General features: G+C 61.7%; 1 protein-coding gene and 1 long non-coding RNA gene across 2 annotated transcripts in view; both read left to right on the top strand.

The window, feature by feature from the left end:
• The window catches only part of LOC108802397 (immunoglobulin superfamily member 3-like), a 67,416-nt gene that overhangs the window by 33,579 nt on the left and 22,889 nt on the right, over positions 1-10,948 (top strand). The window contains exons 8-9 of the mRNA XM_018574257.1: positions 3,891-4,310; positions 9,341-9,745. Coding sequence (XP_018429759.1) covers positions 3,891-4,310; positions 9,341-9,745 — 825 coding nt within the window. The remainder of the gene's footprint in view (positions 1-3,890; positions 4,311-9,340; positions 9,746-10,948) is intronic.
• Positions 9,324-10,948, top strand: part of LOC108802398 — a 3,286-nt gene continuing 1,661 nt past the window's right edge. The window contains exon 1 of the long non-coding RNA XR_001942217.1: positions 9,324-9,745. This is a non-coding gene — a long non-coding RNA (uncharacterized LOC108802398). The remainder of the gene's footprint in view (positions 9,746-10,948) is intronic.

Raw genomic sequence — 10,948 nt, 5'->3', positions numbered from 1 at the left:
TCATAAACCCAAATGAGTTTTCCTGCGTCGGGCGCGGGCGGTGTGCGGAGTTGTTGGATGATATGAAAGTCATAAATATACCGGGCCGGGTGGGTATTATCCGGGCCCCGCCCCTCCCCCGCTGGCCGTACAGATGCACAATGATTCCGAGGCTCCTAGGGGGACGTTGGGCGCCGTCCTCGCACACCGAAACCTCACCGTGGCGCAATGTATCCCAATGACGGCTTTAATTACACATCATAAAATCCCATAATGAAGCGATATATCCATATTATGCATCGAGACCTTCCCATCACCGCGCCCTCCGTCCAGTACCCGCCGACCACTTGGCTGAAATGCCTTCACAATGCAAGTCCGATGCCACGAGAGACCTCACTGGTGACCTGCACCATGGTATGATGCTACGAGGGACTTTCCATGTGACCTGCACCATGGCCTGATGCCACCACCGATGTCACAGGTGACCTGCACCATGGTATGAGCCTACGAGGGACATCACCTGTGACCTGCACCAGGGCGTGATGCCACAACAGATGTCACAGGTGACTTGGACCATGGTCTGAGCCTACGAGAAGTCTTCCATGTGACCTGAACCATGGCATGATGCCACAACAGATGTCACAGTTGGCTCGGACCATGGTATGATGCTACGAGGGACTTTCCATGTGACCTGCACCATGGCGTGATGCCACAAAAGACATCCCAGGTGACTTGGACCATGGTATGATGCCACAAGAGACATCCCAGGTGACTTGGACCATGGTACGAGGCCACAAGAGACATCCCAGGTGACTTGGACCATGGTATGATGCCACAAGAGACATCCCAGGTGACTTGGACCATGGTACGAGGCCACAAGAGACATCCCAGGTGTCCTGCACCATGGTATGATGCCACAAGAGACATCCCAGGTGACTTGGACCATGGTACGAGGCCACAAGAGACATCCCAGGTGACTTGGACCATGGTTTGATGCCACAAGAGACATGCCAGGTGACTTGGACCATGGTATGATGCCACAAGAGACATCCCAGGTGACTTGGACCATGGTACGAGGCCACAAGAGACATCCCAGGTGACTTGGACCATGGTATGATGCCACAAGAGACATCCCAGGTGACTTGGACCATGGTACGAGGCCACAAGAGACATCCCAGGTGACTTGGACCATGGTATGATGCCACAAGAGACATCCCAGGTGACTTGGACCATGGTACGAGGCCACAAGAGACATCCCAGGTGACTTGGACCATGGTTTGATGCCACAAGAGACATGCCAGGTGACTTGGACCATGGTTTGATGCCACAAGAGACATGCCAGGTGACTTGGACCATGGTACGAGGCCACAAAATACATCATTGGCGACCTGCACCACAGTTCAATGGCATCACATTCCCATTCCGTGTTTGCGGATTCCGGCAGTGGGATGAGGATGATAGACGTGTTTCCCCGATCATAGATCTGCTTCATGAGTAGAGTTACTGTAGGAGGTATGTATGTATCGGAGTCCAACCAGAGAGGAGACTGTCGGGGACATACATGAGGTCATAGAGTGCCAACATTTCATATATGTTTACCACGAGCCTGCTCTGCGTGTGTACAGTAGTGATCACCAGGGGCGGTGTAGAAGGACCCAGGCCGCCATCTTGCTCAGTGAGGATCTAGCCCACGTTTATTGAACGTCTGTATCCGGCGCTTTAGCCACAAAGAGGGAAGTGCTGAGCTCTTAACATTTCGAGGATCTATTTCTACACGTTTAGCTCCTCTGCGGAGAAGCAGATTTACATACGACACGTCTATCCTTCATACAGCCGATCCCGCTTATGTAACCCTCTAGACACCCAAACGTCTGTGGATTTCCAGAAGACGCTCTTCTCTAACCCATAACAAGTCGGCCGGGGCGTGAGACAACCTAGAACAGGTGGTGGGCAACCTCGGGTCTCCAGCTGTTGTGGCGCTACAAGACCCATGATGCGTGACAACCCAAGGCATGACTCCTAGAGGCAGAGGCATCATGGGATTTGTAGTTTCGCCACAGCTGAGAGTGCCGGAAGTTGCCTACCCTCGTCCTGGCGTTTCCCTTGAATACAATTAAAACACTCGGCACCCCTCACACATTTTCGGTGGACTCTGTATCTGGTGGAAGAGCAGAGGGGAACATGACCAATGCCAAGCCTATCCCCGGACTGAAGCCCCAGTTCCCAGATAGTTACGCAGTTACATAGTATTTGAGGTTGAATAAAGACATTAGTCCATCAAGTCCAACCTATTCCCAAGTCCTAACCTATAGGATCTCGTTTTTAGGAGTACCTGTACCCCTGTATATTAGGTGAGGGCCCGGTTAAGGTCTTTGTATCGCCTCTTTGCTACCAGTTGGTAATCCGGACCAAATCCCATCCAGCCTGTCAATGCCGAGGCGACTATATAGACGCAACGTTCTACATGTACAGACGGCAGCGTCCTGGTACCGGAGTATGCCCTACGGCAACCATGGTGATGTGCTCCTGTGGTCCCCAGTCACAGGGACGGCCTCCCTCTGTTGATTTTGAGGACGTTTCTAGGGGTAGAAATGTGACGTGGAGGAACGTCCCGGATACGTAAACTTCATATGGATACGTCTGTTTTTATGTGATTTTTGATATTGGTGATAAAAATGTATTTTGTTATATTGTGGTGCCTAGTATTGGTGTTCAAGGGGCAACGAAAGTCCCGCAGGGGTATCAGAATTTCGGGGGCTCCTCTATAATAATGAGAGAAATATCAGTTTTCTGGAATTCCGGGAATATGGAGATTATGGGTAGACCTCCCCTGTTGCACAAGACAGGTTCTAGCAGCAACATACAGGACAGTCTTTTAGCTTCGCTCTGTAGCTTCCCACAGCTCCAAGAAACTCGCACTGCTCACCCCCTCGGGAGCCCTCACTCTGCTCTCTCCCAGCAGTGTGCCCCCTAGGTCCTTGGGTCACCGACCTTCCCGACCTCTCCCAGCCTCCCCCTGGCTGTCCCACGTGTCCAGCACTCACCCGAGTCTGCTGTGCTCTGTGCCTCCTGCACCCACACAACTCTGGTCCCGACTCCTAATGAGGCCGCTCTCAGCCACCGGATCAGCCCAAGCTGGTCATTGGTAACACCCGGCCCCAGGACTGGAGATCTCATCCCACCCGGAGCTCCAAAAGATCTCCAGAGCTTCAGATCCCGGCTACAATTAGGAAAACCTGGAAGGACCTGAAAGGCCGGGCTCTTCCTTATAACATGTTTCACATTCTGGACCCTCTCAGCCCCTTTGGCGAGAGTCCTGGGTGCCAATGTTGCCATACTACGCCGCGGCACTGCCACAGTATATAGAGTATTCCCCTCACCCCAGATGACCCGCGGACTTGATCCTAATACTCCTTTCAGGTGACCAAGCCCGGAACATTGTTTGGCTGTACTCTCAGAGTAGGATGCATCATATCCAAGCAGTGACTCTGCCCCCTATTGCAGGACATTAGAGATGATCTCCTCTGTAGGATGGGAAGGTGGACAACAGGAAGAGGAACTACACGTGTATATTCAGTAATGGTTTCGGGAGGGTTATTCTGAGGTTGAGGTCTCCGTAGAGGGGGGATGGGATGATGGATCTGTTGGGTTAGTCTGAGGTTGAGGTCTCCGTAGAGGGGGGATGGGATGATGGATCTGTTGGGTTAGTCTGAGGTTGAGGTCTCCGTAGAGGGGGGATGGGATGATGGGTCTGTTGGGTTAGTCTGAGGTTGAGGTCTCCGTAGAGGGGGGATGGGATGATAGGTCTGTTGGGTTAGTCTGAGGTTGAGTCTCCGTAGAGGGGGGATGGGATGATGGATCAGTTGGGTGTTTGATGTAAAGTGACCTTTTTCCCACTTTTGTTGTTGCAGAGACGGGTTTTGCTGTGACCGCCATCTCCCGAACGCCCGGCGTCACCTACTACGACTCGTTTGACCTCCAGTGTATCCTGAAGCCGCATTACCCACCCTGGGTGGGCATCTCGGTGACCTGGCGATTCCAGCCCGTGGGAGGCGGGGAGACCCATGACCTGGTGACCTTCAGCCACTCTGGGGGAGTCCAGTGGGGGGATAAAGCTGGGAATTTTCGAGGCCGCAGCATCGTGGAGAAGACGGATTCCAGTCACAATGTGCGTCTGAGCATCAGCCGGGCGAGTGAGTCCGAGGCCGGCAAGTACCAGTGTGTGGCCGAGCTGTGGAGGAGAGAGTACAACGCTAGCTGGACCCGCTTGGCTGAAAGAGCGTCCAACCTGCTGGAAATTAGAGTCCAGCGACCAGGTGAGCCGACTGAGCGTAACTATCTTCACTGTACCCCGGGGGCATCGCATTGGGGTGCAGGTCACCTGCCGTATATTTTGTGGCATCACTCAAAGGTTTGGATCACCTGTACTGTATTTCAAGGCAACAAACCATGGGCAGATAACTTGTGGTGGCATCGAACTGTGGTGCAGGTCCTCGGTCATGTGCCCTGTGATATGGCACCATGGTGCAGGTCCTCGGTCATGTGCCCTGTGATTATGTTACCATGGTGCAGGTCCTCGGTCATGTGCCCTGTGATATGGTGGCATGGTGCAGGTCCTCGGTCATGTGCCCTGTGATATGGCGGCATGGTGCAGGTCCTCGGTCATGTGCCCTGTGATATGGTGCAGGTGCCGTTTTTAATTTGCCTGTTATAACACGGCATTGTGCGGAGGAGGGGCAGATTACACTGGGTACAGAGCACATGGCTGGGTGGGGCAGCTGACGGCATTGTCAGACTGGTAATTCTGGATTTAACCCCCGCGGTGAATGAAGAGAAGCCGGCCCGACACTCCCTTTGATTCTGGAAACTGATACCGCTGTGAGGGCCCCTAAAACACCCATACACCCCGCAGCGCTACACCCCGACCCCTCGCTGCCCCGCAGCACTACACCCCGACCCCTCGCTGCCCCGCAGCACTACACCCCGACCCCTCGCTGCCCCGCAGCACTACACCCCGACCCCTCGCTGCCCCGCAGCACTACACCCCGACCCCTCGCTGCCCCGCAGCACTACACCCCGACCCCTCGCTGCCCCGCAGCACTACACCCCGACCCCTCGCTGCCCCGCAGCACTACACCCCGACCCCTCGCTGCCCCGCAGCACTACACCCCGACCCCTCGCTGCCCCGCAGCACTACACCCCGACCCCTCGCTGCCCCGCAGCACTACACCCCGACCCCTCGCTGCCCCGCAGCACTACACCCCGACCCCTCGCTGCCCCGCAGCACTACACCCCGACCCCTCGCTGCCCCGCAGCACTACACCCCGACCCCTCGCTGCCCCGCAGCACTACACCCCGACCCCTCGCTGCCCCGCAGCACTACACCCCGACCCCTCGCTGCCCCGCAGCACTACACCCCGACCCCTCGCTGCCCCGCAGCACTACACCCCGACCCCTCGCTGCCCCGCAGCACTACACCCCGACCCCTCGCTGCCCCGCAGCACTACACCCCGACCCCTCGCTGCCCCGCAGCACTACACCCCGACCCCTCGCTGCCCCGCAGCACTACACCCCGACCCCTCGCTGCCCCGCAGCACTACACCCCGACCCCTCGCTGCCCCGCAGCACTACACCCCGACCCCTCGCTGCCCCGCAGCACTACACCCCGACCCCTCGCTGCCCCGCAGCACTACACCCCGACCCCTCGCTGCCCCGCAGCACTACACCCCGACCCCTCGCTGCCCCGCAGCACTACACCCCGACCCCTCGCTGCCCCGCAGCACTACACCCCGACCCCTCGCTGCCCCGCAGCACTACACCCCGACCCCTCGCTGCCCCGCAGCACTACACCCCGACCCCTCGCTGCCCCGCAGCACTACACCCCGACCCCTCGCTGCCCCGCAGCACTACACCCCGACCCCTCGCTGCCCCGCAGCACTACACCCCGACCCCTCGCTGCCCCGCAGCACTACACCCCGACCCCTCGCTGCCCCGCAGCACTACACCCCGACCCCTCGCTGCCCCGCAGCACTACACCCCGACCCCTCGCTGCCCCGCAGCACTACACCCCGACCCCTCGCTGCCCCGCAGCACTACACCCCGACCCCTCGCTGCCCCGCAGCACTACACCCCGACCCCTCGCTGCCCCGCAGCACTACACCCCGACCCCTCGCTGCCCCGCAGCACTACACCCCGACCCCTCGCTGCCCCGCAGCACTACACCCCGACCCCTCGCTGCCCCGCAGCACTACACCCCGACCCCTCGCTGCCCCGCAGCACTACACCCCGACCCCTCGCTGCCCCGCAGCACTACACCCCGACCCCTCGCTGCCCCGCAGCACTACACCCCGACCCCTCGCTGCCCCGCAGCACTACACCCCGACCCCTCGCTGCCCCGCAGCACTACACCCCGACCCCTCGCTGCCCCGCAGCACTACACCCCGACCCCTCGCTGCCCCGCAGCACTACACCCCGACCCCTCGCTGCCCCGCAGCACTACACCCCGACCCCTCGCTGCCCCGCAGCACTACACCCCGACCCCTCGCTGCCCCGCAGCACTACACCCCGACCCCTCGCTGCCCCGCAGCACTACACCCCGACCCCTCGCTGCCCCGCAGCACTACACCCCGACCCCTCGCTGCCCCGCAGCACTACACCCCGACCCCTCGCTGCCCCGCAGCACTACACCCCGACCCCTCGCTGCCCCGCAGCACTACACCCCGACCCCTCGCTGCCCCGCAGCACTACACCCCGACCCCTCGCTGCCCCGCAGCACTACACCCCGACCCCTCGCTGCCCCGCAGCACTACACCCCGACCCCTCGCTGCCCCGCAGCACTACACCCCGACCCCTCGCTGCCCCGCAGCACTACACCCCGACCCCTCGCTGCCCCGCAGCACTACACCCCGACCCCTCGCTGCCCCGCAGCACTACACCCCGACCCCTCGCTGCCCCGCAGCACTACACCCCGACCCCTCGCTGCCCCGCAGCACTACACCCCGACCCCTCGCTGCCCCGCAGCACTACACCCCGACCCCTCGCTGCCCCGCAGCACTACACCCCGACCCCTCGCTGCCCCGCAGCACTACACCCCGACCCCTCGCTGCCCCGCAGCACTACACCCCGACCCCTCGCTGCCCCGCAGCACTACACCCCGACCCCTCGCTGCCCCGCAGCACTACACCCCGACCCCTCGCTGCCCCGCAGCACTACACCCCGACCCCTCGCTGCCCCGCAGCACTACACCCCGACCCCTCGCTGCCCCGCAGCACTACACCCCGACCCCTCGCTGCCCCGCAGCACTACACCCCGACCCCTCGCTGCCCCGCAGCACTACACCCCGACCCCTCGCTGCCCCGCAGCACTACACCCCGACCCCTCGCTGCCCCGCAGCACTACACCCCGACCCCTCGCTGCCCCGCAGCACTACACCCCGACCCCTCGCTGCCCCGCAGCACTACACCCCGACCCCTCGCTGCCCCGCAGCACTACACCCCGACCCCTCGCTGCCCCGCAGCACTACACCCCGACCCCTCGCTGCCCCGCAGCACTACACCCCGACCCCTCGCTGCCCCGCAGCACTACACCCCGACCCCTCGCTGCCCCGCAGCACTACACCCCGACCCCTCGCTGCCCCGCAGCACTACACCCCGACCCCTCGCTGCCCCGCAGCACTACACCCCGACCCCTCGCTGCCCCGCAGCACTACACCCCGACCCCTCGCTGCCCCGCAGCACTACACCCCGACCCCTCGCTGCCCCGCAGCACTACACCCCGACCCCTCGCTGCCCCGCAGCACTACACCCCGACCCCTCGCTGCCCCGCAGCACTACACCCCGACCCCTCGCTGCCCCGCAGCACTACACCCCGACCCCTCGCTGCCCCGCAGCACTACACCCCGACCCCTCGCTGCCCCGCAGCACTACACCCCGACCCCTCGCTGCCCCGCAGCACTACACCCCGACCCCTCGCTGCCCCGCAGCACTACACCCCGACCCCTCGCTGCCCCGCAGCACTACACCCCGACCCCTCGCTGCCCCGCAGCACTACACCCCGACCCCTCGCTGCCCCGCAGCACTACACCCCGACCCCTCGCTGCCCCGCAGCACTACACCCCGACCCCTCGCTGCCCCGCAGCACTACACCCCGACCCCTCGCTGCCCCGCAGCACTACACCCCGACCCCTCGCTGCCCCGCAGCACTACACCCCGACCCCTCGCTGCCCCGCAGCACTACACCCCGACCCCTCGCTGCCCCGCAGCACTACACCCCGACCCCTCGCTGCCCCGCAGCACTACACCCCGACCCCTCGCTGCCCCGCAGCACTACACCCCGACCCCTCGCTGCCCCGCAGCACTACACCCCGACCCCTCGCTGCCCCGCAGCACTACACCCCGACCCCTCGCTGCCCCGCAGCACTACACCCCGACCCCTCGCTGCCCCGCAGCACTACACCCCGACCCCTCGCTGCCCCGCAGCACTACACCCCGACCCCTCGCTGCCCCGCAGCACTACACCCCGACCCCTCGCTGCCCCGCAGCACTACACCCCGACCCCTCGCTGCCCCGCAGCACTACACCCCGACCCCTCGCTGCCCCGCAGCACTACACCCCGACCCCTCGCTGCCCCGCAGCACTACACCCCGACCCCTCGCTGCCCCGCAGCACTACACCCCGACCCCTCGCTGCCCCGCAGCACTACACCCCGACCCCTCGCTGCCCCGCAGCACTACACCCCGACCCCTCGCTGCCCCGCAGCACTACACCCCGACCCCTCGCTGCCCCGCAGCACTACACCCCGACCCCTCGCTGCCCCGCAGCACTACACCCCGACCCCTCGCTGCCCCGCAGCACTACACCCCGACCCCTCGCTGCCCCGCAGCACTACACCCCGACCCCTCGCTGCCCCGCAGCACTACACCCCGACCCCTCGCTGCCCCGCAGCACTACACCCCGACCCCTCGCTGCCCCGCAGCACTACACCCCGACCCCTCGCTGCCCCGCAGCACTACACCCCGACCCCTCGCTGCCCCGCAGCACTACACCCCGTTCTGAGGTTGAGGTCTCCGTAGAGGGGGGATGGGATGATGGGTCTGTTGGGTTAGTCTGAGGTTGAGGTCTCCGTAGAGGGGGGATGGGATGATGGGTCTGTTGGGTTAGTCTGAGGTTGAGGTCTCCGTAGAGGGGGGATGGGATGATGGGTCTGTTGGGTTAGTCTGAGGTTGAGGTCTCCGTAGAGGGGGGATGGGATGATAGGTCTGTTGGGTTAGTCTGAGGTTGAGTCTCCGTAGAGGGGGGATGGGATGATGGATCAGTTGGGTGTTTGATGTAAAGTGACCTTTTTCCCACTTTTGTTGTTGCAGAGACGGGTTTTGCTGTGACCGCCATCTCCCGAACGCCCGGCGTCACCTACTACGACTCGTTTGACCTCCAGTGTATCCTGAAGCCGCATTACCCACCCTGGGTGGGCATCTCGGTGACCTGGCGATTCCAGCCCGTGGGAGGCGGGGAGACCCATGACCTGGTGACCTTCAGCCACTCTGGGGGAGTCCAGTGGGGGGATAAAGCTGGGAATTTTCGAGGCCGCAGCATCGTGGAGAAGACGGATTCCAGTCACAATGTGCGTCTGAGCATCAGCCGGGCGAGTGAGTCCGAGGCCGGCAAGTACCAGTGTGTGGCCGAGCTGTGGAGGAGAGAGTACAACGCTAGCTGGACCCGCTTGGCTGAAAGAGCGTCCAACCTGCTGGAAATTAGAGTCCAGCGACCAGGTGAGCCGACTGAGCGTAACTATCTTCACTGTACCCCGGGGGCATCGCATTGGGGTGCAGGTCACCTGCCGTATATTTTGTGGCATCACTCAAAGGTTTGGATCACCTGTACTGTATTTCAAGGCAACAAACCATGGGCAGATAACTTGTGGTGGCATCGAACTGTGGTGCAGGTCCTCGGTCATGTGCCCTGTGATATGGCACCATGGTGCAGGTCCTCGGTCATGTGCCCTGTGATTATGTTACCATGGTGCAGGTCCTCGGTCATGTGCCCTGTGATATGGTGGCATGGTGCAGGTCCTCGGTCATGTGCCCTGTGATATGGCGGCATGGTGCAGGTCCTCGGTCATGTGCCCTGTGATATGGTGCAGGTGCCGTTTTTAATTTGCCTGTTATAACACGGCATTGTGCGGAGGAGGGGCAGATTACACTGGGTACAGAGCACATGGCTGGGTGGGGCAGCTGACGGCATTGTCAGACTGGTAATTCTGGATTTAACCCCCGCGGTGAATGAAGAGAAGCCGGCCCGACACTCCCTTTGATTCTGGAAACTGATACCGCTGTGAGGGCCCCTAAAACACCCATACACCCCGCAGCGCTACACCCCGACCCCTCGCTGCCCCGCAGCACTACACCCCGACCCCTCGCTGCCCCGCAGCACTACACCCCGACCCCCCCCCCCACAAAATATTCTCCTCTGTTTTCTGTTTTTACAACTTTGTCTTTTTCTTCTCCTGTCCTCCCCGGGCCGGCCATGTCTTCTCTCCTGACCAGTCTTCACCCCTCCTTTCCTGTCTTGGCCATGTCTTCTCCCTGCTGGCCCTCCTCTCCTTTGTGGGCGCCCCCTCTTCTCCTCTCCTTTGTGGGCGCCCCCTCTTCTCCTCTCCTTTGTGGGTTCCCCCTCCTCTCCTTTGTGGGTTCCCCCTCCTCTCCTTTGTGGGCGCCCCCTCTTCTCCTCTCCTTTGTGGGCGCCCCCTCTTCTCCTCTCCTTTGTGGGTTCCCCCTCCTCTCCTTTGTGGGTGCCCCCTCCTCTCCTTTTGTGGGCGCCCGCTCCTGGCCGGCTCTTTCCCTAATTTATTTTCCTCCCTTCTCATTCATTCTTTTCTTTTTTCTGCCTTCACTTCTTCTGTTATGTTTTGTGTTTTATTTCTCACTCCCCCTTCCTCCCCCCATTTATGTCCCCTAATTTAGTCCCCTTCCCCC

Source organism: Nanorana parkeri, unplaced genomic scaffold (genome assembly GCF_000935625.1).
Source record: "Nanorana parkeri isolate BGI_ZX_2015 unplaced genomic scaffold, ASM93562v1 scaffold2841, whole genome shotgun sequence".
Lineage (NCBI taxonomy): Eukaryota > Metazoa > Chordata > Amphibia > Anura > Dicroglossidae > Nanorana > Nanorana parkeri.
This window is presented reverse-complemented; position numbering and strand designations above follow the sequence as displayed.